The sequence below is a fragment of the Mus caroli genome, chromosome 4 (genome assembly GCF_900094665.2).
Source record: "Mus caroli chromosome 4, CAROLI_EIJ_v1.1, whole genome shotgun sequence".
Lineage (NCBI taxonomy): Eukaryota > Metazoa > Chordata > Mammalia > Rodentia > Muridae > Mus > Mus caroli.
In genome coordinates this window covers 106,499,793-106,527,289 of record NC_034573.1, presented here as the reverse complement: position 1 = coordinate 106,527,289, position 27,497 = coordinate 106,499,793, and the positions used below count along the sequence as shown (strand labels likewise).

The window sequence follows — 27,497 nt, the reverse complement described above, 5'->3', positions numbered from 1 at the left end:
AAAAAAAAAAAAAAAGTGTTTGCTGTACAAATCTAGGTTTAGTCTCTGCACAGACCTGAAACCCAAAAGTTGTTCCCTGATTTCTACAGTAGGATTTAAGAGTAGGACTAGAGAAAGACACCCAGTGTCAACTTGTAGCCTCTTCATACATACAGACACATGCACACACATACAGACAGATAACAAATGCACAGTACTACAAGAGGAGACATAAAAGGAAATAGAAGCGTAATGAAGGACCGCTGAATCTAGATTATCAGTTTACATCCCCTTTCTGGAGACAGCTGTCCTGGACATGCTCACAGCAGTCTCAGGATCTCTTTAACTTAAGGCTATTTTAAAGAATGGCATCTTATAAAAGGGGAAACAAAATTGTCAACAGGGTTGAGAGGAAATGGATCCGCAGATGATGTTCCCTTCATCATTCACCCAAATGCCGCTGTACATATAATTAGGGGTATGTGTATGTGCATACACACTACTTTACCTGGTATTTCTTCATCCCCAACTATGTGTCCAGGGGGCCCAGCATTCTCTGGTACAGCAGGGTTGTCCCTCTGGCTTGGGTGGTCAACACGAATAGACAGGACCCGCAACAGGGGCAAGGCTCGCACAATGGCACGGGTCAATTCCAGGATGGGCAGTGGTGAGAAAAGGTCACTGAGATGCAGGGCACGGAGGCGACATCCAGCCTGGCCTGACAGGGCCCGTAGGCTGTCCAGGAGGCGGAAGATATTAGAGCCCAGACCTATGGCCAAAGAGATTAGGTTACAGATGTGGGAAATGTAAGAATATTCAGTGAAAACTCCATAAATATTTCTATTGGTTACTACCAAGTCTTGAGCTTTTAATAAGATTCCATGTTTTTACTTTTTTTTTTTTTTTGGTTTTTCGAGACAGGGTTTCTCTGTATAGCCCTGACTGTCCTGGAACTCACTCTGTAGACCAGGCTGTCCTCGAACTCAGAAATCCACTTGCCTCTGCCTCCCAAGTGCTGGGATTAAAGGCGTGCGCCACCATTGCCCGGCCCATGTTTTTACTTTTAAGACAACGCTTCAGACCTTAACACTTCCTCCCCTTGCTTCTCCGGGGCTATATGCACCACCATGCCTGGCTGTAGGTCATATTTTTAAGAAATTCGTAATTATTCATCCATTCTTACCTTTTCCTCAGTTAACTAGCAAATTGCTTTCTGCTATGCTATACTCTAAGAGACATCAGGAGAATCCCAAAAACACAGGATATGGTTGTGGCAGTAGTAGTAGACCCAGAGAGCTGCATCGGTATCTAGCTATATAGAGTCTACGTAGCTTGCTAAAGATGCATGGCCTTGAAGGGTGAGAAAAGTTTGGATAATCAGGTCCTATCCAGGAGTAAGCAAGTTATGAGTGGGATAGTAGACTGGGTGTCTAGACACAACTCTACAGTCAGGTACTGGGTCCAACACTGTGGAAAGTCTTGAAAGCTAAGCTGTGAAGAGTTTGCATGGTGTGTACTTGTAAACTGAGAAGTAATGGTGGTCTAACCCAGGGAACTATAGGTGGGAATGGCAGAAAATTATAGACTGGATATACATTAGGTCAGTGGTAGAGTACATGCCTAATATGCATGCGTTGTTAGGTTTGATATAACAGAAAACAAACAGACCAAAGCATTTTCTACAGAATGAATATAAAGAATTTTCAAAGGTATGGTAGCATGCTTAATAATAATCTTAAGTAACCTTGAAAACCTCTTTGTATTGTATGCTGCTATTGATGTATTCACTGAAGTAAACTTTAACCAGCACTTTTTCCCTCTCCTAGATACAAGGAGCACATAGTGTTCTTGTCCACATAGCCTGATAAGACAAGCTAGGAACTGAGAAAGCAGTAGTACAATGGCTGTGTAAAGGATGCATACTGAACTGTGGGGTTTCTCAGTAAGACATCCCAATTGAAATACTAGAAGGGAGATAACTACAAGGGAGAAGAAAGTGTTGGCAGAAAAAAACTTGACATTTTAGAGGCCTGAAGTCTGAGCAACAGGTTCTAAGCTGGAATACAGGGTATGTAAAGCGTGAGGGGCAAGCAGGAGTGATCATGAGCAAAACGATCTGATGAGATCTAGAGGTCTGGTGGTGGTGCATGCCTGTAATGCCACATGGAAGGTGGAGGCAGAAGGATTTTGAGTTTAACAGCGCCTACATTATGTAGGAAGACAATGTGTGTCTCATGTTTTTTCAAACTAAATATGTTGCCGATGATAACCTTAACTCCATTATCTTCCAAATACTACCATGCTTGGCCTATGAAGGACTGGACTGTGAATGAACAAATGGGTCAAACTATGCATTTAAAGGAATACTTGTACAGTACAAACAATGGATTGTATGAAGGAAGGACTGCTGAAATTAAGTCAGGTGAGGAGTAATAATAACCTAAGCTAAGGGATACAGATATAACTGGATTTGGAAAATGTCAAAGTAGGGCTTAGTGACTAAATATCTTGGAAGAGACAGAATCTTTGTTTTTTTGGGCAACTGAGTCAGTTGTGATGTCTTTGTAAGCAGAAGGCTTAGTACAGTCATAGTGTATTCAGGTTGGAAATGAGTTGGAAGGTAATACCTAATAGTAAGCTGAATAATTGGATCTCGACATTCAGGAAAAAAGATAGGGCTAATGTCTTCAGCTGAGTCAGGGGATATTAGTATCAGTAGCCATTGAAGCTACAGGAATGGACAATTGTCCAGAAAAGGAGATAAAGCAGAAGGATTCTGAGATACTGAAAATTAGGAAGAGAACCATTGAGATAATGGAAATATCTCAGGGAAAAAATAGGAATTTGTTGTTGTTCTTTTAGGGGGGTTATCTTTGTAGCCTTGGCTGTCATTGAACTGACTTAGCCTTGAATTCAGAGAGATCTGTCTACCTCAGCCTCCCCAATTTATAATAAACATGTACCACTACATTGGCCCCAGGAAGAAATAGTAAATGAAGGTGAAGTAGGAAAAGTGCATGGGAAATCGAGCAGCAAGGTCTGTGCACTGGTGAAGATGTAAGCGACGTCTGAGTGCAGACAGTAGAGATAACTACATCCTGAAGAGGGGAGGGAAAGAAACAGAATGTTGGTAGAGACCAGGATTTAATGTTCTGGTGGTGGAGAAGCAGTAGAAAGAAGTGAATATAGTGATTTAACAGTGGATTTTGAAGTCAAGTTATCTGGGCTTGGATACTGGCTCTACTGTTTACTAAGCAGGGTTATTGAGGCAAGCCACTTCATAAGGTCAGTATTAAAACTTAGGTTAGCTAGTATTTTGAGAATATTTAATTTTAGATATAGCCCAAATATATGAAAACTGCTAAAGCATTTGAAAAGCATGCCTCTCCAGAGGAGGAGGAAATACGGATCTAGAATATGAGCTCAAGGTCTCTTTCATTGTGGTCAAGAAGGAAAGGAGGAACTCAGAAGTAGGCTAGTTGAAGGACTATATGTATGACTTATATTTCTTTGTAAGGTCATCTACTAAGTAAAAGAGTCTGGAGCTGGCAGGTTGGGGTGGGAATTGCTGTTACAGATACAATGCAGGGTATTAGGAGGTTAATGGCCAGGAATGGCACATCATGTGGTTTCTACAATACTACTTAGCAATTTAGGTAGTTTTAGTCAGATTGTAAATTTTGCTGAGTGTCTGATTAAGTGGATAAGGACAGAAGATTATCTTATAGGTTGTTGATCTGTTTTTCCTTCCTTCCTTTAAAAAAATCCCTGGTCAGTTGTTTTAATTTGAGTCTGGATTGCCCTCTATATCTATCTGACTTCTCAGCCCCTTAGCCTTTCTTCCAATAGTAAATCCAGACTACAGACCTCATTTTCCTTTCCTAACACTGTGTGCCAGTATCTTTTGTGTTTCTCTTTTGCCTCCACGAGACACAAATAACCACATTTCCACCTCCTTAATCATACCCCCCACTCTTGATTAGGCACAGTGCTTTTGAGAGATGCAAGCCCAGCCCTGTTCCTTCAGGTGCTCACCATTGTAGGAAAGTGTAAGGCTCTCCAGTGATACCCAGGAACTCAGAAGATGGCACAGTGTCAGAGCTGCCTCTGTGGAGAGAGGAACTGTGAACAGCTCCAAGGTGGAAATGCTGCGGAATCGCTGGGATGCCTCTAGTGCTGGGAGCCCCAAACAGCTGGGATCTGATCCATCCAGAGCTCCGCAAGCTACTTCCCCAATCTCCATCTCTTCACCATCCTCTTTCTCACCAGCCACAATAAAAACAAAGTCATACAGGTCTTCAGACTCTGCACCAGACCCCTGACGGGTGCGGGGACCTTTCTTCCCTGCAGCTCGTTTGAAACGCTTTAAGGGCTTAGGCTGTGAGGCTGAGCTAGCTGGAGCCCGTTTGGATGATGTGGAAGAGGAGGCAGAGGAGGCTGCGGCTGGAGCAGATGGCTGTTTAGTGCCAGAAGCCTCATAAGAGGTGGCTGGGAGGTAAAACTTAGAGTCTGTTCCACCTATTGTCAGGCTCTCTTGTGTGTTGCGGCGTGTTACACGAGTGGGAGGTACAGCCCTGGGCATCTGCTTGACTTCACTCTTCCGCCGGGTGGCCATTAGTGCAGCAGCACATCGCTCTGCTGCATCACGCCGAGGCCTGCGAGAGCCTAGCAATAAGGACCCTTCATCTCTAGATGGGGCCCGGCCTCGGGAGGCTTCACCACAGAGGCGGCAAGGCAAGCTACCAGGGCCTGGTTGCCAAAAGCCAGCACTCATGGTAAGGATAAGGATGAAAAGGGCTGACTCGGGCACAGGCCAGGAGTACAGCGACACTTGGCTAACAGCCCCATGGTGGATGAGCTGATGCAGCAGCTGTCGAAGTGACTGCTGAGCAGCCACATCAGAGAACAGCAGGTGGCGGAACTTGAGGGTATGCAGAGAACTGGCCAGGGTCTCTAGAACCCTACGGTTGGGCTCTGCCACTAGCTCAGTTGCTCCCTGCAGCATATTGCAGATGGTTAGCTGTCGGACATGACGGGAACTGTGCAGGAGAGGTGAGAAGCGCTGATCACAAAGACGTTTATCAGAAGACACATCAATGGTTCCACGTAGAACATGGGAAAAAAAGGCCTCCATAAACTTGGCTCGCCAGCAAGTCACACTCTAAAGAGCAAGAAAACACCAGAAATTTGTCAAATGCCCTCCAAGTTTCTTTCCTATAGCAAACATTTCTGAGTACTCACTGAGATAGGCTTTAGTTTGCAAATTTATTTAGTGTTCACACCTTTGAGGTATGCATTACTAGTGGCCCCATTTTACAAATAAGCAAGGGATATAAACAGGAAGGAACATATATTAGTGCTTTCTGTAGGGTAACTGTATAGTGTTCCTTGTCTGACAAGTGATACCTTGTGTCACCTGTGGCTGTATATACAGACACAGAGGCCAGAGGTCGTTGTCCAACATTGCTCCTTAGGTGCTGTCCACCTTTTTTGGTAAGATGTTCTTACTGGATTGAGACTTGGCAAATATGTTAGGCTACCAGGCCAGAAAGCTGAAGGGATCTGTTCCTCTCCAACACTGGGATTAAAAGTGTGCACCACTTAGGAAGCAGAAGGCAGATCTGAATGTTAGGCAGCCTGGTCCACAGAGCAAATTCCCTGACAGCTAGGGCCACATAGAAAAACATTGCCTTGGAAAAATAAAAACCACCACCAACAAAAACCCACCAAAGGAGCTGGAAGTGGTGGTGAATGCTTTAATCCTAGCAGTTGTTGAGTCAGAAAGCCTGATCTACATAGTTGCAGTATTGTAGAGAAACACTGCTTTAAAAAAAAAAAAAAGCATTGGGATGTCTAAGCAGCTGGGAGCATTTAGCTGCCCCTGCAAAGGACCCAGATTCAGTTCCCAGCACCTACATGGTGGCTTGCATCATCTGTAACTGCTGTTTCAGGGCATCCAAGGTCCCTGTGGAAACAAGGCTCATGTACACATAATAAATAAATGCAAGTAAAACAGTCAAACTTTTTAAGAGCACCACTATGCCTAGCTTTTATGTTCATGCACACTGATGACAAAGGACTAATTATTTGAGGGTAGCTGTCCTATGAGTTTCTGGGAAATCTTTCATAACAGTTATGTTGTCTGGCCTTTATAAGGGTTCTGGGAATCCAAACAGGTCATCCATCACACTTACCTCGTGTGCACACACTTTTAGGGGAGCTCAGGGGATCAGGCACTTTACTGATTAAGCTATCCCCTAAGCCTAACAGTTTTCTTTGTCTGTTGTATGCATATTAAGTAAAACTTGCTATAGGACACTTCCATCTAGTATTTATATACAGGTCAGTAAGAGTGTCTGGATAGGTCCAAAGAGGGTGTTGGAGTCCCTGTAGCTGGAGCTGCAGGTAGCTGTGAGCTCTTTTTAGGAGGCAATGCTGGAACCAAAGCCAGTACCCAATTGAAATAAAAATCTTAAGTGCTGGGAATCAGCGAGGCGTGGTGGCGCACACCTTTGATCCCAGCACTTGGGAGGCAGAGGCAGGTGGATCTCTGAGTTCGAGGCCAGCCTGGTCTACAGAGTGAGTTCCAGGACAGCCAGGGCTACACAGAGAAACCCTGTCTCGAAACAAACAAACAAACAAACAAACAAACAAAGTGCTGGGAATCAAACCTAGGGATCTGCACGTGCCAGTTCCTTACTGTATTACTGACTTTCCCCAGCTGAAATAAAAACCTAAACCTGGAGAAAGGACAGACATTATCACAGGTAAGCTATCAATCAAGACTTAGACCCAAGAAATCTGGTTCCAAGGGGCAACCTTTGTGTGCAAGTATGTGTTCATATATGTGTGACCCGTGGCTGCCAAAGTCAATACTGGGTGCGTTTGACACTTTGCTTACTTCATTTTTTAAGGTAGGGTCTCACTTGAACCCAGAGCTCATTTGACTACTTTTGCCACCTTAATTTGGGAGCCCTGATTCTGTGTTGGGATTATAGGCAGGTGTCATGCCCACCCAACATTTACCCTGTCTCAGAAAAACAAGGTCTGAAGGGCACACTTTTTTCTTTTTTTCTGTCTCTTCTAGAGACAGGGTTTCTCTGTACAGCCTTGGCTCCTACAATTAGCCTTGTGGACCAGGCTGGCCTTGAATTCAGAGATCCATCTGTTCCTGGGATCCAAGGTGTGCACCACTGCTGCCCAGATTTTCAATATTTTATGCACACCAAAATTTCCTGTGCAGTTGTTTTCTTCTCCTACCATCCCAAATGCACATCAGCTTTCCAGACTTGGTGATTCTACATGTACCATCTGAAGCAAGGGTCCATACATCGTTATTTTTTGGTTTTCTCTTTGTAACAGGGTTTCTCTTTTAACAGTCCTGGCTGTCCTAGAACTCACTCTGTAGACCGGGTTAGCCTCGATTTCAGAGATCTGTCTGCTTCTGCTAGAATTGATGTTGTGTGCTACCATATCTAGCTAAACATCTTTATTTTTAAAACTGTTCCCCCAAATGATTCTAATGGCCACCAGAGATTAAGAAAGGCTACCTAACTCTGAAAGATACCAAGCCCCAGAGTTTTTTTGTTTTATTTTAATTCAGATTAAGTTTTATGGTTGTGGGCTAGGGAAGTTCATGTGCTGCAGAGTGTGAGTGTGTGCATGTGTGTGTGTGTGTGTGTGTGTGTGTGTAGGTCAGAGGATAACTTTAGTGGAGTCAGTTTTATATTTATGTAGGTTCTAGAGCTCAAACTCAGGGTGCCAGGCATGTCAAACAAGTGACTTTACTCTTATAAGCACTGGAAGGTGTTTGTTCTGTAGATACAGCCTTATCACGTTACATTAATTCTACTGCCTGTTTTCCAAGTAGGTAACAGTAGCTATGCGCCACCACATCCAACTCAGTCTTACAATCGCTAATGTAATGCATCTAGTCCCTAACTTGTAGTAGAGCCTGCTGGCTTCAGTACAGGCTCCAATTCTCATTCATATACTAGACCTCTTTTCTTCTCTAAGATATAGATACTATCACCTACTTTATGATAAAGATTGTTAAATGGATAAGATGAAGTAAAGGCACTTTAAAAGTGTTAACTGGCACAGCAGCTGATTATCAATCAGGAGGGATACTACCACAAAACCCTTCTCTCTGACCTTTAACTTACCCTTGTCAGTCTTTCTTACCAGAGCCACACCCTCATTTCTAATCAGGAGTTAGGCCCTCAGGCAAAAGTCTGGCCTTTTGTGCTAGGATCTGCCTGCTTTGGTAATATTTAGGAGTCCTTTCATGCTTGAGTCAACCTACATGTCTTGTTACTTGGAGGACACCTGGGAAGCAAGAAACCAACTAACCCTCTCTTCTCTCTCTTTTGAATGTTGGGCATTGCACCCAAAGCCTTGTGCATGTTTTATGTGTATTGGTGGTTTGCTTGTATGTGTAACTGAATAACGTGCCTAGTTTGAAGAGTCAGAAAGGGCCACTATGTGGGTACTAGGAATTGAACTTGAGTTCAACAAATGTCCTTGGACAACAGGTTTTAACACTGAACTTTTCTCCATATTCTGCTTAGTTTTTTGTTTGTTTGGTTTGGTTTGGTTTGGTTTTTTCGAGACAGGGTTTCTCTGTGTAGCTCTGGCTGTCCTGGAGCTCACTTTGTAGACCAGGCTGGTCTCGAACTCAGAAATCCACCTGCCTCTGCCTCCCAAGTGCTGGGATTAAAGGCAAGCGCCACCACGCCCAGCTTCTGCTTAGTTTTAAGTGGTAGCAAAGGATGTTCTTGAGTCCTTCAGGGCCTCACTAGCACTTTCCCTACATATTTGTTGCCCACATACAGGTTTTTGTCTTTTAGGGTAAGATCTTGCTATGTAGCTCAAGCTTCCCTCAGCATTCTGGGATTATAGGCATGTAGATAGCTTAACATACAGTCTTGGGAATCGTTTACAAAGTTGAGCATGGAAGCAGATGGCTTCAATCCTGGGCACACAAGCAAATCTCTGAGTTGCAGGCTAGCCAGAGATACATAATGAGATCCTGTTTCAAACGTCAATAAACCTTCAACTTTACAGGTAAGTTATATGGCCATGAAAAATATGAATGAGAGTGTGACCCAAGCTATTGCAGTTGTTTCTGCTGCAAGGGATAGTGAACATGTAGGTAAAACAGTTGGATTTTTTCAGATCTGTTAATAAAAGTGTAATACCTCAAACATGGTAACTACATGAGCAGCATGGCACAATTAACAGAAACAAATACTCCAGAGCCAGATTGCTTCAAGCTAGGTCTAGTGTGTACTAACTATAGGAAGACCTATTTAACCATCTGTAAAAACTATACCAACACAGTAACTGTGAAGGTTATTATATAGTTACAGTGGTTTTCTCAATGGCGTCTCATGAATCCTTAACAGAAGTTATTTTATTCCATTGCTACTTTTAAAATATGTGCAAAAAAATCCTTGGTGCTGAAACATATCTGAGAAATCTAGTCCAAGAAACTCATTTTGTGGACTAGAGTACAAGCTGAGTTAAACACTCTCTTGCATGGGGATAATGGGAACGATGCACTGCTAATGAGATGGCATTTGTCCACTTTGGCCTGTCCTCCCTCCATGAGCTCGCAGCTCAGACCCTGATAGTGATGAGAGTAAGTGTACAAATAGGGGGGGACGGGGACTAAATACTTCTTGTTAGTGTTAATAGATGTTCACAGATTTTTGTCCATTTTTCTTCTTCCAATTTCATTTATCTGCTGTTGTTGAGAAAGTGTCTGAGGTTTTGTTGCCATAGCTGGTCAGTAGCTGTTACTGAATTGAATTTCTTATCCTTTCTACCTCTACCTCTTTAAGTGTAGGCACTGTAGGTATGCTTCCAGTATCATCCCCATTCCCCCCACCCCGCCACTTAAAAAAGGCTCTGAGTGAATTTTTTTTATGTGTACAGGGGTTTTGCCTTCATTTATGTCTCTTTGTCCAGTGCCTAAGGAAGTAAGAAAAGGGTATTGGACCCTGGGGGCTAAACTTGCACACAGCTGTAATACATGATGTGTATGCTAGAAACTAAACATGGCTCTTGTGGAAGAGTAGCCAGTACTCTCAAGCACTGAGGCATCTCTTCACCCTTCACAATCTCCATTTGAATTGGCTTTCTGACTCTGCATGTGACTTCACCTTCACAATGATATTTTTGGTCAACAAGAAAAGTACACCGGATTCTGTTGTAAACACATTAAACACACATGGAACTACCATAGGTTGGTCCTGTTGACATATATTTATTTTGGATGATCTCATAAGGGTGATAGTTCTCATAGCATGAACTCCTTGCAGTCAGCCTAGGCACATACCGTGCTCCCCAACTTTCTTAGTATAAAGGTAAAGAATCCTATCTCTAAGAGTTCAGATAACTTAGTTTTGTTAGAAGTTGTAGAACAATAATATGTCCAAGTCTGGACTATTCTGTATCCCTGGAAGAGGAAAAAAAGACAGAAAAATGATTTGGAACTAAAAATCAGGTATAGGCCAACTCTGGAGTGTGTGTGTACTGTTAGATACATACTGGTTTTTATGACACTGAGACAAATTTGAGCATTATACCATGTATTTAAATGTTTTTATTTTATTCTTTCAAGATGTAGCCTTGTGCCTGGCAGAGGTGGTGCACACCATTAATCCCAGCACTTGGGAGGCAGAGGCAGGTGGATTTCTGAGTTCAAAGCCAGCCTGGTCTACAGAGTGAGTTCTAGGACAGCCAGGGCTACACAGAGAAACCCTGTCTTGAAAAACCAAAAAGAAAAAAAAAAAAGAAAAGAAAAAAAATGTAGCTTTGTACCACCATACCAAACAACATATTTTTAGGATGATTTTAGTATTTGAAATATAAGCTGCAACAATTCTGCTATTGACTATTATTTTCCTATTCTAGAAATGGACCCCTGGACCTTGCATATACTAGGAAAGTGCTCTACTACTAAGCCAGACCTTTAGTCTTATGAATGCTTCAATTGTTTTGAACGTTTTTGATATTAAATTTAATAAATATTAATAAATCTTCATGATTATGTCAACTTTTACATGCTATAAATTTCAAAAAGAGAGAATTATAAATAAAACACCATCACAGTGAGATTGGACCTAATAGCTCTTTAATACCATCACTCAGGAGACAAAAGCCTGTGGACCTCTGTGACTTTAGACCGGACTGGTCTACATATAGTATGACCCTATGTCACAGAAAAACAGTACTTCATGATTTTATGTTTATGAAGCATCCATGCTAATCTCTGTATTATTCCAATTTTAGTATACTTGTTGCTGATTTCTAGTCAAAAGACCTGAATATCTCAAAGGCCCCTGACTTACATACCTAGATTGCCCACTAAAGAGTTATAACAGAGCCGGGTAGTGGTGGCGCACGCCTTTAATCCCAGCACTTGGGAGGCAGAGGCAGGTGGATTTCTGAGTTCGAGGCCAGCATGGTCTACAAAGTGAGTTCCAGAACAGGACAGCCAGGGCTATACAGAGAAACCCTGTCTCAAAAAAACTAAACAAACAAACAAACAAACAAAAACCTTTAATCCCATCATAACCTGGGAAGCAGAAACAGGAGGATCTCTGTGAGCCTGGGAGAGCCAGCCAGCCTGGTCCAGTGCTATATAGTTAAGATCCTGCCTCAACAAATAAATAAATGAATGAATAATAAATATTGTGACAGTTTGTTCCAACTAATAAAGCATTAAGGCGTTTGATATTTCAGGCGTCTGTTTGATATCTGAATGACATTCTGTAACCAAAAAAAGGTTTACTAACATGAGGTAAAATTCTACTTTTCCACATATTATAACATTGAATGTTTTTTACTTCACAGGAGTCTTTTTGAAGTCAGGGTCTGTTTTATGCAGTGAAGGCTGGCAGTGAAACAGTATGTAGCTAAGGATAATCTTGAAGTTCTGATCAATGTTTCTTCTCCTTATTATAGGGACACACAGGCTGACTACTGCAACACCAGGCAGGACTACCCCTCTCCCTGTCCTCTACGCTCTCACTCACCTATGTTCACACAGATCAGTGCACAGTGAGCAGCTTCAACCACTGATGACTAGTCCTTAGTCCTTTTTATTTTTTATTTTATGTGTATGGTTGTTTTGCCTACATGTATATCTATGTACCATGTACATGCCTGGTGCTCAGTGAGGCCAGAAAGGGGCATTGGATTTCTTGGAAGTGGAGTTTGTCTCAGACAGTTGTGAGGTGCCATAAAGGTGCTGGGAACTGCACCTAGGTTATCTGTACAAGCAGCCAGCGCTGCTGACCGCTGAACCATGTCTCTCCAGACCTTCCCCACTTAATCCTTTTTATTTAGCTTCTCTTAAGCTACATGAATGTACCAAGGCCTTGCAAACTGAATTTTTTTTTTTTTTTTTTTTTTGGTTTTTCGAGACAGGGTTTCTCTCTGTAGCCCTGCCTGTCCTGGAATTCACTTTGTAGACCAGGCTGGCCTCGAACTCAGAAATCCACCTGCCTCTGCCTCCCAAGTGCTGGGATTCAAGGCATGCGCCACCACGCCCGGCTACAAACTGAATTTTTGGACTTAGCAAAGATGAGTTGATTTGTTCTGTTATTTTAATTCTTTGCTAGTTTTTTGCATCAATTCTGTCAAAAACTCAAGGAATCATGGGTCTGCATTCCATGGGGTTCATAGCCTTTTCTGTTTTGTGTACCCTGTAATCATGGTGAACAAGTAAATACTAAAAGCCAAATGAGCCAAATCTGTGTGACAAATCACCTGAGCTCAGCTCCCAGTTCCACTCCCGATACTTCAGAAGTTACCAGTTTGTGTGTGTACTTCTACTTGCTTTTACTATGCAAGGTTAGGCTGGAGTTCTTCCTGGTACCTCAACTTACCTCCAAACTGGAGGGCCTTGTCTTCATCAGTTCATCCCAGAGTCGGCGCCAGATGGCTTGAGTAGAGAGACCTGTAGGAAGAGGTATTACAGTTGGCTGCCTGCCGCCCCCATGAATGAAGTATATCAGCCTTTCATGTTCAGAGGAGCAACACAGTTATCTGAGTAGCCAAGACTGACTCTAAGGACAGATGATTGAGATCTGAATATTAATAAACTATTCTCAAGCTATATGATCATGGGAAAGCTACTTGTTTCCCCATCTATAAATTATAATTAATATCTATTTCATAGGGCTGCTGAAAAAGAATCAAGTGAGTAAATGAATTTCTCTGGATTAAGTACCTAGAACTGCTGGGCCAATCAATGTTACATAAATATTAACCATTGAGAAACAGCTTGTTAAAATAGAAAAATTAGGGGCTGGAAAGATGGCTCAGCAGTTAAAAGTACTGACTGCTCTTTCAGAGGCCCTGAGTTCAATTCTCAGCACCCACATGGTGGCTCACGACCATCTGTAATGGGATTGGATGCTCTCTCTCTCCTGGTGTGTCTGGAGATAGCTACAGTGTACTCATATACATAAAAATATATAAATATTAAAAAAAAAAAGCTGGGTGGTGGTGGCGCACGCCTTTAATCCCAGCATTTGGAAGGCAGAGGCAGGTGGATTTCTGAGTCCGAGGACAGCCAGGGCTATACAGAGAAACCCTGTCTCGAAAAAAACAAACAAACAAACAACAAAAAAAGGGAAAACTACTGTCCTAAAGTTCTAGTTATAGCTTGTTTGTGTTTTATCAGCATAAAAGTGATGAAATACATGTGTTATGGGACACTAGGAAAAAACATAAGACAATAGATGTGAAGGTACTTTTTATAAGAAATGTATTTCACTAGGCGTGGTGGCGCACGCCTTGAATCCCAGCACTCGGGAGGCAGAGGCAGGTGGATTTCTGAGTTCGAGGCCAGCCTGGTCTACAGAGTGAGTTCCAGGACAGCCAGGGCTGCACAGAGAAACCCTGTCTCGAAAAACAAAAAAAAAGGTATTTCTTTTTTTCATGTGGTATGCTTTGTCTTCAAGTATATTATATTATACTACATGTCTAATGCCCACAGAGGCCAGAAGAGGATGTTAGATTGCTGCAACTGGAATTATGTCCTTGTCAACTGCCACATGGGACCCAAACCGAGGTTCTTCCTAAGAGCAGCAAGTGCTCTTAACCCACTAAGCCATCTCTCCAGTACTATGTAGGTGTTTCTATCTTTTGTTCTTTGAGACAGGGTCTCACTATGTAGCCTTGGCTGGACTAGAACTGAATCTGTAGACCAGGCTGGCCTCAAACTTAAGAAGATAAACTGGCCTCTACCTCCTAAATTCTGGGATTAAAGGTACTTTTTTGAAGATCACAAAGTCCTAATTAGTTATCAGTTACCTGAAGAATACCATGGTGTTCTCAATCACTGACTGAGAAGGAGTAAGGAAGGCACTTACCTTTCTTGAGAGCAGTCTCCTCAATCCTCTCCAAGTAATAGATATTGAGCAGAGGTAAGATGCTTTGAAGTATTGGGCCTGGGAGGGCTACAAAAACCAAAACACAAAGTTTACTTTTTCCCTTCTTGGTTTCTAAACATTATCTATCTTAAGGCAGCTGGAAATTCAGAGGAAAGGATGGGTTAAACAAACTAAGCTGCTTGCTCACTGAGGTCAGCAAACTTCTGCCCAAGGAGCACTGGGCTGGGCTCTGAGTATACTCTGAGCTACTACCTTCCTATGAAGGTAGTAAATACTTATGGAAATTAAAGATAACTCTTCTCTAATTCATTATACCTTAAAAAACAAAACCAGTTTTCCCCTGGAACCAAGAATATCGGGAATTCAAGGCTAGCCTTGATTATGGATTGCCTTTATTTTATTCTTCCCCCTGGCCGAGAGAGAGAGAGAGAGAGAGAGAGAGAGAGAGAGAGAGAGAGAGAGAAAGAGAAAAAGTTGGGGAAAATCTTACTCCAGCATTTGGAGGCTGAGGCAGGAGGACTGCTGCAAGTTCAAGCTAGCTGGAGCTAATAATGAGTACCAGGACAGCCAGGGATAATATAGCAAAACCCTGATTCAATGAAACAAAATGTGTGTGTTAGGGGTTGTGTGAAGAGGGAATAGATTAGAAATGACAACCTCATGACATTAAAGATCATGCTTGTAATTTGTTTAACACAATACTGCCCATAATAAGATCAATGAATACTGGCTATTATTATGTTCATTCTGTCTATGCATCTCTACTCTATTAAGCTTACGATCTTGTAGTTATACCAAAACTTTCATTCTTTGACCTACTTTTTAAAAAATATTTTATTTTAAAATTGCATGTATATGTGTGTCTATATAGAGGTACGAGCAAGTGAGTGGGGGTGCCTGCAGAGGCCGAAAGGTCTTGGACCAGTGAACTGGAGTTCTATGCAGTTTGATCTGATATGGGTCTAGGAACCCAACTGTCCTGTCCTGTGTAAAAGGAATACTCTCTTTCCCGCACCTCCGGTTTTTAAAGACAGCGTCTTTCTCCTAGCATCCTTGTAACTTGAGGCAATCCTCCTGTCTCAGCCTCCTGAGTGTGAGTCAGCACACACAGCTTTTCCTCAGTGTACTTTCTCTTTACTTGAAGAATAACTGAATCATGAGGCCCAAGAATCTAGTGTACTTTTTTTTTTTTATCTACTAGGTACTCATTAATATTCACTGTACCTGTTGAATGAGAACATTAATTCCCTGTGCTATTATAGTAATGTAGGTCTATCATCTGACACACTGTTTCTCTGACCTCTGTCTTTATATTCTCTCTCTCTCTCTCTCTCTCTCTCTCTCTCGCTCGCTCGCTCGCTCGCTCTTCCTGATGACATACTCTGATCAAAACCTTTCAAAAGCTCTCTACTCCATACAAGATAAAGTTCAAATCTCACACCCTGATGTTTAAGGTTTTCTACCATCTATGAACTTTTCTCATCATGAGAGATCACTGAGAGATGTGGCACACAGTAGGAATGAGGTCAGAGGACAGTCATCTGCAGAGCCAATTCTGCTAGTTGGGTCCCAGGAATGGCCTTGAGGTTGTCCGGCTGACGGCAGTGTCTGGCCTGACCTGCTTGCTGAGCGTCTCCCTGGCCCACTGTCTCTCACTACACTTACTCCCCTCTCTTCAGTGCTAGTCCACTAATAGCAGAAGCCTTTCCTGACTGCTCCCTAGCTCACCCTGAGACTTCCCTCTGAAACAGCAGCGCTTGACAGGCCTTTTTCTTGGCACCTCTAAAAGTTCTTACAGTCAAGTTCTTACTGGGTCTAGCCCACTGCAGGCTCTCCTGTCTCTTCTCAACTGGGAACAATGAAATAGTGATGAGTACACAGAGAGAAACGCCATGCCTTCAGAGCTTCCCCCTTTTCCTTTGGACTCTGCTCCCTCCTGCTTAGCAATCCCCTCTCACACCTCTCCCAGGAATTCTCATCTCTTCTAACTACAAAGTCTAATGTTCCTTTATTCTTAAGACAGGTTCGTTGCTTGCTTCCAGCCATACTTTTTTCCTTTTAAATGCTTCCTCTTTGCAAGTCAGGGCCTCCATTAACACCCAACTCCTCTTCTAGCCAAGATCAGCATCTAAAGACTCTGCAGGCTGATAACAGGCTGCCACATTTCCAGGACTTCTCTGAGCCCCTGTTCAATCCCACGGAGGCCTTTCCTTCCATTCACCATAGGGTCAGCCTGACCTTTTTCTTTGCAGCTTGGCACCGGGCCTCCACAATCTCCTCTGCTCACACAGGGCCTGAGGACTTCTTATCCATCTCTTCTCCCTCACCCCCACCTCCTGGAAGGCGCTTGGGCCTTCTCAGCAGTGCTGGCTACTCGAAGGCCTTACAACCTATTCTGGGGCAGCAATCCTGCAAACCCACCTCTTCAGAGCTTAACAAAACCTTCACTCTCAGTTCTTAACGGACCAGGGCCTGCCTTCTGGCAAAGATGTTACCACCACCTTGGGTAGTCCCCCGGTGGCACATCCCCTGCACACTCCAAGGCCAGGAGCCTCCTCTGATGTTACCCTCTCCTCCTCCACCTTCCATCTGGCCGGACCTGTGATCTCACCCAACTTCAGCCTGACCCTACTCCACTAGCACCAATTCTGTCAGGCCCATGGCCTCCCTCCCTTGTCTCCCCTGAAGGCCCTAACTTTCTCTTTAACTCTCTACTCTCACTTTTCACTTCGTGGACCCTTTCCCCGCTTGAGTTGCCAGGCCGCTGGCCTGCGGTATCCTCCTCCAGCAGGGCCTCCTTGCCATCTGGTCGGGGAGCAGCAGGCCTTGGCGGAGCGCACCGTCTAGCCGGGTCCAGCCCCTCGGTACCGGCCGCTCTCACACCTAAGGCCTCGGCTCCCTCCTATTCCGCCCAAGGCCTCTTCCCCATGACGCGTCTCACCCGACTCCGGCTCCGCAGTCCGGGATACCCTGGCCCCTGCCCCGCCTGAGGCCTCTTCGGCCCTTCCCGCCGGCCGGTCTCCCGAGCCTGTCCGTGCTTACGGAGCGTCTCCCGGAGCCCTCCACTCACTTTCCGCCCTTCTCCACCACCACCCCGGCCCATCCAGGAGGCCACCGGCGCTACCTGCTCGGCGGGCGGACCCGCAGCTCAGTTTAGCAGCGAGGTCTGGGGCGTCGGTGCGCTCCCTTCAGCCTTCGCTCGGGCCGTCAAACAGGCCACGGCGCCCCCAGCCTTTTCGGCTTCTCCCCGCGACTCCGGTCCCTCGCTCGCTTTCCGCTCCGCTGTCCCACCCCGCCCATCCGCGGGGCTCCGGGAGTCCAGGTACCCGTGGGGTGCCCGGCGGACAGCGGAGGCCCCGGGCCGGCAGCGCAGGTGGCTCCGGGCCTGGCCTCCTTGCCTCGGGTCCGGCCTGCCAATGTCGGCCCCCGCCCCGGGGCAGCCCAGCCAGCCCGGCCATCCCTGCCCGTCGGTTCGAGATCCAAGAATCCTCCGTTCAGTCCGGTCCAGCTCAGTGTCAGTTCCGAGCTTGTGGCTCTGGCCTGCCACTCCAGCCCCCGTCGCTAGGGCCCTGGCAGCTCTGCCCCGTACCGGGCCTTCTGGCCTCGCCCCCCGCGCCCCCCAGGCGAGCCGCGGCTCGGCTTCACCGGCTCCCTCCCCTCGGTCTCAGGCTTCACTCCGTCCCGCCCTGTCAGTCACGGAATTTCTGTTCCGACTCCACCATCGAACTCCCGGGGCTCCCGGCTGGGCCTGGCCCCGGGCCTCTCGGCCTCGCCCCCCGCGCCCCCTGGCCGCCGGGCCGCCCCCGCTCGCTGCCGGAGGTCGCCCCTCACTCCGCGACTTACCCCACACCCCGCTCTCCAGAACCCCCATATGGGCGCTCACTGCCCGCCCGCACAGCTCGAACAGGGCGGGGGGAGCGCTGGGGCCCGAGGCCGAGCTCTTCGCTGGCGCCGCCTCCCGGGACGTGGCCTCCATGGTCGTTGCTGCCGCTACCTCACAGAACCAGCAACTCCGGGCGCGCCAGGCCTCGGGCGCCGCCATCTTGGGGAGGTGCGCGAGCCCGAGAATGACACCCGCGGGCCGCCATCTTGAAGAGGTCAGCTTTTAGGACCGCTCCATAAGGGATATAGGGATGAACAGGAACAACATTAAAAGACCGTCAAACAGAGGAGCAGATGATTCAATTATCTTAGGGAATACTACTTGAAAAAATACTGTAGATCAACACATTTGGGCAAGAAGTGACCGAAAGGATGTTTCTTAGCAAATTCTTTGCAGGCGTATATAGCAGCTCCCCCTACGTCTCGCAGCTAGCGAGTAGTACAGGCCAATTTGTGCGTGTGTTCGGGACTACGAGGAGTATGCCGCACTTCCGGCCAGGTCGCCGGATATCCGTCGAGTGACCCTTACTAGTCCTTCTTAAACCTGAAGTGGAGTAGCTACCCTGGTTGCGCTTGTTGGATCCCAAACCGGCTCCGGACATGGGACTAGAGGACGAACGAAAGATGCTCACTGGATCCGGAGACCCCAAAGAGGTAAGGCTACGAGGTTGGCGGGCCCGGGACCTAGCTCACCAAAGCACCTCCCGGGGCTCTCTTAGTCCGGGTTTATAGCCTAGGGTTTGCGGGGTCCAGAGAGGTGGTTTCCGTTACGTATCTTCAGAATTCTTTGGTTGACCTTGGGCAGATTAATAGCTAGTCTTTCTCGGGATTGGCTTCCCCATTCCAGGAATGTGAAGGTGTAACTGGAGTTTATAATGCTGCACTGATAAACTTGTGTAAACAAACAAACAAACAACAACCCCCCTCCCGTTTTTTGATGTTCTAATTTGATAAATGTTTTAAGGTTCTAACTTGATAAGTGCGTGAAGCAAAAAAAAAAAAAAAAAAAAGCCAACGTTAGTCTTTAACGTAGCTTAGGTCAGGAATTTATTTATGGAGATTTCGGGGACCCTAGTCTTCGGAAAAGTGATTTCAGGAGTTGGGGTGTAGCTTCATGGTAAAGCTCCTGCCTAGCATTAAGAAGCCCTGTATTCGCTTCCCAGCATCTCCAACAAAAAGTGGTTATCTTTTGGGATGGAGATGGCCGAGGACTTGTGCCTTTGGGGACAGTTTAAGAATGTGTAGTGTAATTCTGTGGTGCAAGAGGGAGCTCTTTCCCACGTTGAGTATCATTGTGATAAATATTGGCTGCTTATGTTCTGAGTGCTTTATATGCACTAAGATATTTAACTTGCACAGTTTTCCCATGAGGTAAATATCAGGTACATTATATATTTTTGTCATTTTTATTACATGAGGCCGCAAGCAAGGAAGTTTATCTTGTCTGAGGGCACACAACTAGCAAGACAATACAACTGGGACTCCAATGCAGACGTCCAGGCTTGAGAGCCAGAGTTCTAGCCCGAGACTCACTTTGCTTCCATTTCCTGTGCATTTGTCTTGTCTACTTCAGGACAAGCCATCGGGGCTTAATGGATTTGGAATTAGTTGGCAAATTATTTATCCCTTAATTTTTTCAAGTTTTCATTTTCAGAAAGTGCTGGAGGCTCAGAAAGTTTAACACGATACCACAGCAGAATATAAATTTTAAAATTAAGAAAGTTGGGCATGGTGGTCCATGTCTTTAATCCCAGCTCAGGAGGCAGTGGCAGGAGGATCTGTTGGATTTGTTTAGCATGGTGTTTTTAGTAATGCCAATTGGGACATGACACAGTTGTCTTGCTTCTAGAATGCTAATTTCAGGTGTCTCCCCCCCCCCCTTTTACTTTAAGTGTATTTTGCTTACATGTTTACCTTTGCACCACTTGCAATGCCTGATGCCCTCCCTCTGAGACCATAAGAGGGCGCTAGATCTTCTGGAACTGGAGTTATGTTTTTGAGCAACCATGTAGGAGCTAGGAAGAGCCAGGGTTTTTTGAAAGAGAGACAAGTGCTCTTAACTGCTGAGCCATCTTTTGTGAGCATGGGTGTTGGTGTGTGCCTGAGTCTGTCTGTAGGTCCTTTCACATGGGCTCCTGGGATCAAACTTGGTAGCAAGCAGTTTTACCTGATGGTTTTAGGGCTTGGACCCAGGGCCTCAAGTATTCTAAGCATGCTCTTTACCACTGAGCTCTGGTGTCAGAGGCTCGTTTTAGGGGGATAGTTTTTCTTTGTGAATTTTAAAAAATAGTTTATTTTTATGCATACAACTGTTTTACCTACATATGTGGCTGGAAGATGGTGTTGGATCCCCTGGGACTGGAGTTAGAGATGGTCTTGAGATGACATGTGGGTGTTAAGAGTCAAATCTAGTGGGGCTGGAGTGATGGCTCAGTGGTTGAGAACACTGGCTGTTCTTCAATTCTCAGCAAGCACAAAAAGAGAGTCAAAGCTGATTGTTTTGCAAGAACAGCAAGTTCTCTTAGCTACTGAGCCATCTCTCTATCCCTTTAATAAATTCTTGTTTTTTTTTGTTTTTTAATCCCCCCCACACACACCTGCCTGCCCACCCGCCCGCCCGCCCCCCGCTTGCCTGCTCCAGCCCTGCTAGCAAAGAGGGCATCAGATCCCATTACAGATGGTTGTGAGCCACCACGTGGTTGCTGGGAATTGAACTCAGGACCTCTGGAAGAGCAGTCAATGCTCTTAACCGCTGAGCCATCTCTCCAGCCCCTTAATAAATTCTTGAAAGGCGTTTTAAGAAACCTTACTTGATGAAAAGCTAGCATCTATATTCTACGTAACTCTTTACATTAGGAGAAACCTTGCCAATCACGTAAAGAGTAAAGAGCAGAGGTTACAGTGGCACCTCCTGTCCTCACTGTCTTGGTTAGGATTTGGGAAACATTATTGTTGAGCTCATTTCCCTGTGTGTCTTTATCTTCTCCCACATGTGGATGCCTGTATCTACAGCAGGCAGATAGACCACCGTGCCATGTGCCAGATTTAGGACCTGTGCTCCAATAGGTAATTTTTACAATTAGGGAAAGAAAGGAGACTAATTACAAGTTATACAGTGGCATTAGAAGTGGATTGTGTGGGGCCTGGTGTTCCCTTTTCTTATATTTATCTGCAAGTTAAAAGCCAGTGTTATAACTTTAAGTTGACTAAAGAAGGGTTTAGGTTTGACCATATTCATATTCCAAATTCAACTTGAGAGTCTAGCAAAGGTGCTGGAGAGATCATACAGTGGTTAAGATCCAGTCCTGCTCTTGCAGGGAATCTAGGTTCAGTTCCCAGTACTTAGACAAATGGCTCACAATTGCTTTAACTTTGGTACTAAGGAATCTGATGCCTTTGGCCTCTACAGGCACCTGCATTTTCATATGTGCGTACACACACACCCCTGCAGTTAAAACAAATAGTGAAAATATTTTTAAGTTCGTTTTCTTCTAAACTTGGTTTGGGATATAAACAAAGTTTAGCTATTTTTTAGTTATTATAGGTTGTTTTTTGTTTTGTTTTGTTTTGGGTTTGTTTGTTTGTTTGTTTCGAGACAGGGTTTCTCTGTGTAGTCCTGGCTGTCCTGGAACTCACTCTGTAGACCAGGCTGCCCTCGAACTCAGAAATCCGCCTGCCTCTGCCTCTCAAGTGCTGGGATTAAAGGCGTGCGCCACCACTGCCCGGCATTTTGTTGTTGTTGTTGTTGTTATTATTATAGTTTTGAGACAGGGTCATATATCATCCAGCTTGACTGGACTCTCAAACTTGGACTCCTGGTCCTCTGCCTTTTAAGTGTTGGGTTTACAAGAGAGCACCCCACACCTGGTTAAACGAAGGCAGGTTGTTTTTGTTTTGTAGATAGATACCTGATGGCCCACTCCCCTGTTGGCCTCCATGCACAATGATACACACACCTACACCTGCACACACATGTGCAAATGCTACACACACACACACACACACACAACCACCAGTATTTTTATAAAAGTTGGGAAGGAAACTGGATGTAGTGACTCATGTATATAATTTCAATACTTGGGAAGGGGAGGTAGGAGGTCTGTTACAAATATGAAGCCAGTCTGGGCTACAGTGAGACCATATCAAGCACAAATAAAGAGTCACAGGGAAAACAAAGTTCAGAGCCTTGGTTCCTGTGGGGCGGAATGATGGAGGCAAGGTGAACAAGCTTGATCAATTTAAGGATTGGGTAGTTTGAATAATTCCGGTGAGCTCTGAACTACGGTGCTGGTTCCTTGCTGACCTTGGGCTCTGGATAGGGGAATACAAAGTTGCTGTGTGAGACTTTTGCTTAAGAAAGTGATTTGGTAGATGGGCTTTAATTGGTACATGAAAGGTGTGTTTCTAGGGAAATGTATATTATCCCTAAAAATTAGCTAGTTCTGGGAAGGCAAGATTTAGCACTGAGATTGAAGCTAGGATGACAAAACATCATAAAATAATGTGACTGATACAGTCTCTTCTTCATAATTATGGTATAAATGTGATTAGGGAAATGCTTGTTATACGATTGCTGCTAACTTAATTTTCTTTCCCTTTTGTAGGAAGAAGAGGAAGAATTAGTGGTAAGAACGGCCTCCAGTTTGGAACTACCTTACTAGAATTGGAAGGTTGAGCTGTATTGAAACTCCAGGGTATTTTAAGGAATCTATGACTACTTGGGAAAAATGCTGGACAAGCCTTTAATACCTCCTGTGCAGTAGGTTGTGTGGGAGTGGGAGCCTTAGAAAGCTACGTCTTTTCTAGGTCTGGGGCTTCTTTGGTCCTACCAGGAATCAGACAGCATCCTGAAGGCCTGGCACTCATCTGCTGTGTGTGTTTAATAAAGAACTCTAGAAGGAAATTTTCTTAGTTAGTTCTCCATGTTTGCATTTTTCTGACTTTGGAAGTAGGCGGCCAGGCCTGAGTCTTACATAAGAGAAATTGAATCCTAATGCTGGGTAAAACGATGCCTCCAGTCGATGTACTTCCTGCTTGACAAGGTTCCCTTTACTCTCTTGTTTCTCAGATAGGGCTGAGGCTTTCAGTGTATACTGGCAACCTTGGAAGGCAGAAATTTGAAACTTCCCTACTGCTTAAGCATCAAAGAGCCAGGAGGTATTAAATAGGTACTGCTTCTGGCTGTAGTATGGCTCTGCCTGCTGGCTTGGGTAGTGACTCAGAGATAGCGCCTTTGTTTGTTGATTATACTGCTCATAGACCAACTTGTTTATATTTAGTAGATGTCTCCTGAAGCTTCCATTTTGTTCCTTTTCTCCCCCCACACCCCTTGTTTCTTCATCAGGACCCCCTAACAACAGTGAGAGAGCACTGTGAACAGCTGGAGAAGTGTGTAAAGGCCCGGGAACGACTAGAGTTGTGTGATAATCGCGTGTCTTCCCGATCACAGACAGAAGAGGATTGTACAGAGGAGCTCTTTGACTTCTTGCATGCACGGGACCACTGTGTAAGTCAGTCTGAAGACAGAAAGGGCAAAGCTAAACAGTGGCTATCAGTTTGAACAGTGTGTATGCTCTAAGCAGATACATCTAACCATTTACTATAGGCCCATGATGTCAAGTTATGTGAGAAGCATTTTATATACATAGGTGTCCCATCCTTACCTCATATGCTGGAGGTATCATTGTCTCCACTGTACATATTGAAACAGACTCCGACAGGGAAAAAGATGACCTCCTAACATGCATTGTTAAATACTAAGGACGCTGGATTGTATACATTGTTTTCTTTTAGTACTGGAGATAAAGCACAGGCCTAATGCATGCTAGGCAAATGCTCTAGCCACTGAGATACACCGCCAGCCCTGGATTATATATTAAAAAAAAAAAACAAAAAAACTTAAAAAAGAAATTGTTATTTTAAAAATAATTTTGTGTGTATGGGTTTTGCCTGCATGTATGCCTCTGCACCGTGTATGTGCTGACAGTCTGTTTCTGTAACTGGACTTGTGGACAGTTCTGACTTGAAATGTGGGTACTGGAAACAGAACTCAGGTCCTCTATGAGAGCAGCTAGTGTTCTTAACCACTGAGAGATCATCACTCCAGGCTCAGATTTTATACTTTGAATAGTCTAATCTTTCTGTGTATATGTGCCTTCAATGTCTTGTACCTAGTTGTTTATATAGTTTTTTTTCTTTTTAAAGTAAGTTTGTGCTTCACTCTTTCATGTAACAGTATTTTACACATATTACATATATGCAGAATTTGATAAGATTGGTTCTGTAAAAACTGGTTAGGGCTGGGCACTGGTGGCAACACCTTTAATCCTAGCACTAGGAAGGTAGAGGCAGGCGATCTCTCTGTCTGTGAGGCCAGCCTGGACTCTAGAGTGAGTTTTAGAACAGCCAGAATTGCATAGGGAAACCCTGTCTAGAAAAACAAAAAAACAAAACAAAAACAGAAAACCTGACTAGGTAAGCTAGGTATAGTGGCTCAGACCTATAATCCTAGTACTTACCATTTAGACACAAGGATTGCCATGAGTTTGAGGCCAGCCTTGGCTACATACTTTTAGTCCAATCTAGGTTATAGAATGAGATCTTGCCTCAAAAACCAAGGACAATTGATTGGGTAGCCAACTTCCTGAGAATATATTCTATATGTAGTTAGTAGGGCACTTGCCTGTGAGGTCTGGGTCTGATGACCTGTAGGGGGTAGAGTGTCTGAAGGGTAGTATTACCTGTTAGAGAAATTCAGGAAAAGTGGAAATTTCACACTTTGCTGATAAAAATAAAAAGTAGCACCGCTGGTGTTAAGTAGCTTAGCAGTTCCTTAGAGAGGCAAACGTAGAGCCTACGGTGGTAGTACACATTTGTAGTCCTAACCACTTATGAGTCTGTGGCAGGAGTGTCACTGGAGGCCAGGTATTTGAAGCCAAGCCTGGTCTAAGCAGGGAGATCTTTCTCTTTAGGGTAAAGAGTTAAGCAGCGGGGCTGGAGAGATGGCTCAGTGGTTAAGAGCACCAACTGCTCTTGTGAAGGTCCTGAGTTCAAATCCCAGCAACCACATGGTGGCTCACAATCATCCGTAATAAAATCTGACGCCCTCTTCTGGTCTGTCTGAAGACAGCTACGGTGTACTTACATATAACAATAAATAAATGTTTAAAAAAAAAAAAAGAGTTAAGCAGGGATCTAGCGTGTGGCCACAGTTAACACTGAGCAGCAGTTCCATTCCCACATACATATCAAGAGAAATAGAAAAAGTTTTAGATTTCTAGTAGGGTGGTGGCACATTCCTGCCAAGGTAATTGTAAAAACAGATGTGTGTGGTGATGTGGTGGAAGCTTGCAGGAGAGTACATGCAACTTTCTTCTTTTTTTAAATTATGTATACAGTGGTCTGCCTGCATATATGCCTGCGGGCCAGAAGAGGGCACCAGATCTCATTATAGATGGTGTGAGCCACTATGTGGTTGCTGGGAATTGAACTCAGGACCTCTGAAAGAGCAGTTGGTACTCTTAACCTCTGAGCCATCTCTCCAGCCCCTACATGCAACTTCTAAAAGAAGTAAACGATAAAAAAACCTTCAGAGTTGCAGACAGGACAGTCAGGTACCCCATGGGAGTTCCTAGGGCCTGCGTAGGGCCTGCGTAGGGCATGCTGAAGAATGAGGGTCAAGACAGGAGCTCTACTGTTCAGGCCAGGAAGGACCTGTGCCCTGTGACATTAAAGCTAAGTGGTGACATTATTTTCTTTTTCTTGTCTAGGTGGCCCACAAGCTCTTTAAAAACTTGAAGTAAATGTGCAGATTCGTCCTCCTCAGCCTTGTCACTGGGAATCAGGAACAGTTCCTTGTGGTTCTGGACATCTGTGTCTAATGTAGTGAGTTCTTGAGAACCTCACTGACTTTGGCAGTAGCTTCTCTTCTGTGTAACTAGCAGTGACTTCATCTTAATAAACTGATCTGCAAACTTGCTCTTTGTCCTTCCTTTGCCATACCCTTACTTTATTATTTTATTATATTTTAAATATTAAAAAAATTTCCCCCATAAAATTGAACCCACAGTATTGTACATGCTAAGCAAGTACCTTACCACTGAACTGCATCTCACCTTTCTATTTTATTTTGTAAGTCTTGCAAAATTGCCCTTGTTAGTTCTCAAATTTTTAATCCTCCAGCCTCAGCCTCCTGATTTTCATATTACAGATATGACACAAACTTGGTTCCTTTGAGATTCCTCCCTACCCCCTCCCCCTCTTTTTTATTTATTTATTGTTGTTGTGGTGGTGGTTCTAGGAACTGTATCCGGGTTGAACTTTGTGCAGTGTGTGGTTATGCATGTCTGTAATCTTAGCAACAGGGAGCCTGAAGTAGGATGAGTTCAAAGCCAACCTAGGCTACATGAAAAGACCCACCCCCTGTCCCATACATGTAAAGGATAAAATGTAATTAATTCCTGTTACCTAGCAAGTAAATGATCCCTAGTAATAGGATGGGTCTGTCTACCATACAGAATATGCTTGGCCCAGGGAGGTGTGGCCTTGTTTAAGTGTGTCACCGTGGGGGTGGTCTTTGAAATCCTTCTAGATGCCTAGAAGTCAGTCTCTTCGGCTGCCTTGGATCAAGATGTAGAAATCTCAGCTCCTTCTCCAGCACCATGTCTGCCTGGATGCTGCTATGTTTCCTGTCTTGATAATGAACTGAGGGGGCTGGAGAGATGGCTCAGCAGTTAAGAGCACTGAATGCTCTTCTGAAGGTCCTAAGTTCAAATCCCAGCAACCACATGGTGGCTCACAACCATCTGTAATGAGATCTGATGCCCTCTTCTGGTGTGTCTGAAGACAGCTACAGTGTACTTNTCAAATCCCAGCAACCACATGGTGGCTCACAACCATCTGTAATGAGATCTGATGCCCTCTTCTGGTGTGTCTGAAGACAGCTACAGTGTACTTAAAAAAAAAAAAAAAAAAAGATAATGAACTGAACCTGTAAGCCAGCTCCAATTAATGTTTGCCTTTCTAAGAGAGTTGCCTTGGTGGTCGTGTCTCTTCACAGCAATGGAAACCCTATGACAGTCTGTAACCATGACTCAGGTTCCAGGAGATCTGACACTTTCACACAGACGTACATACAGACAAGGCACATAAAATAATTTTTAAAAATTGTGTGTTTTAAGATAGGGTCTCATTGTGTAGTTTTGGCTGGCCTGGAATTTGCATTGT

The 27,497-nt window shown here is 44.5% G+C and overlaps 2 protein-coding genes across 3 annotated transcripts in view; one reads left to right on the top strand and one right to left on the bottom strand.

Annotated features, from left to right (window-relative positions):
* The window catches only part of Lrrc41 (leucine rich repeat containing 41), a 22,419-nt gene extending 3,709 nt beyond the window's left edge, over positions 1–18,710 (bottom strand). The window contains exons 1-5 of one of the 2 annotated variants that reach the window (XM_021159294.1): positions 18,234–18,710; positions 14,370–14,456; positions 12,879–12,949; positions 4,015–5,140; positions 488–748 (exon numbers count right to left, since the gene is read on the bottom strand). In XM_021159294.1, the coding sequence (XP_021014953.1) occupies positions 488–748; positions 4,015–5,140; positions 12,879–12,949; positions 14,370–14,456; positions 18,234–18,432 (1,744 nt within the window). In that variant the 5' untranslated portion in view covers positions 18,433–18,710. Of the gene's footprint in view, positions 1–487; positions 749–4,014; positions 5,141–12,878; positions 12,950–14,369; positions 14,457–17,514; positions 17,814–18,233 lie in introns of those variants that run through there. The other variant, XM_021159295.2, reaches the window with a different exon arrangement.
* A 65-nt stretch (positions 18,711–18,775) lies between these two features.
* LOC110292166 (cytochrome b-c1 complex subunit 6, mitochondrial) lies at positions 18,776–26,249 on the top strand. The gene is made up of 4 exons (XM_021159297.1): positions 18,776–18,926; positions 22,877–22,897; positions 23,617–23,778; positions 26,042–26,249. The coding sequence occupies exons 1-4, from the start codon at positions 18,873–18,875 to the stop codon at positions 26,072–26,074; spliced, it is 270 nt and encodes an 89-aa protein (XP_021014956.1). The 5' UTR covers positions 18,776–18,872; the 3' UTR covers positions 26,075–26,249.
* Positions 26,250–27,497: the final 1,248 nt, after the last annotated feature.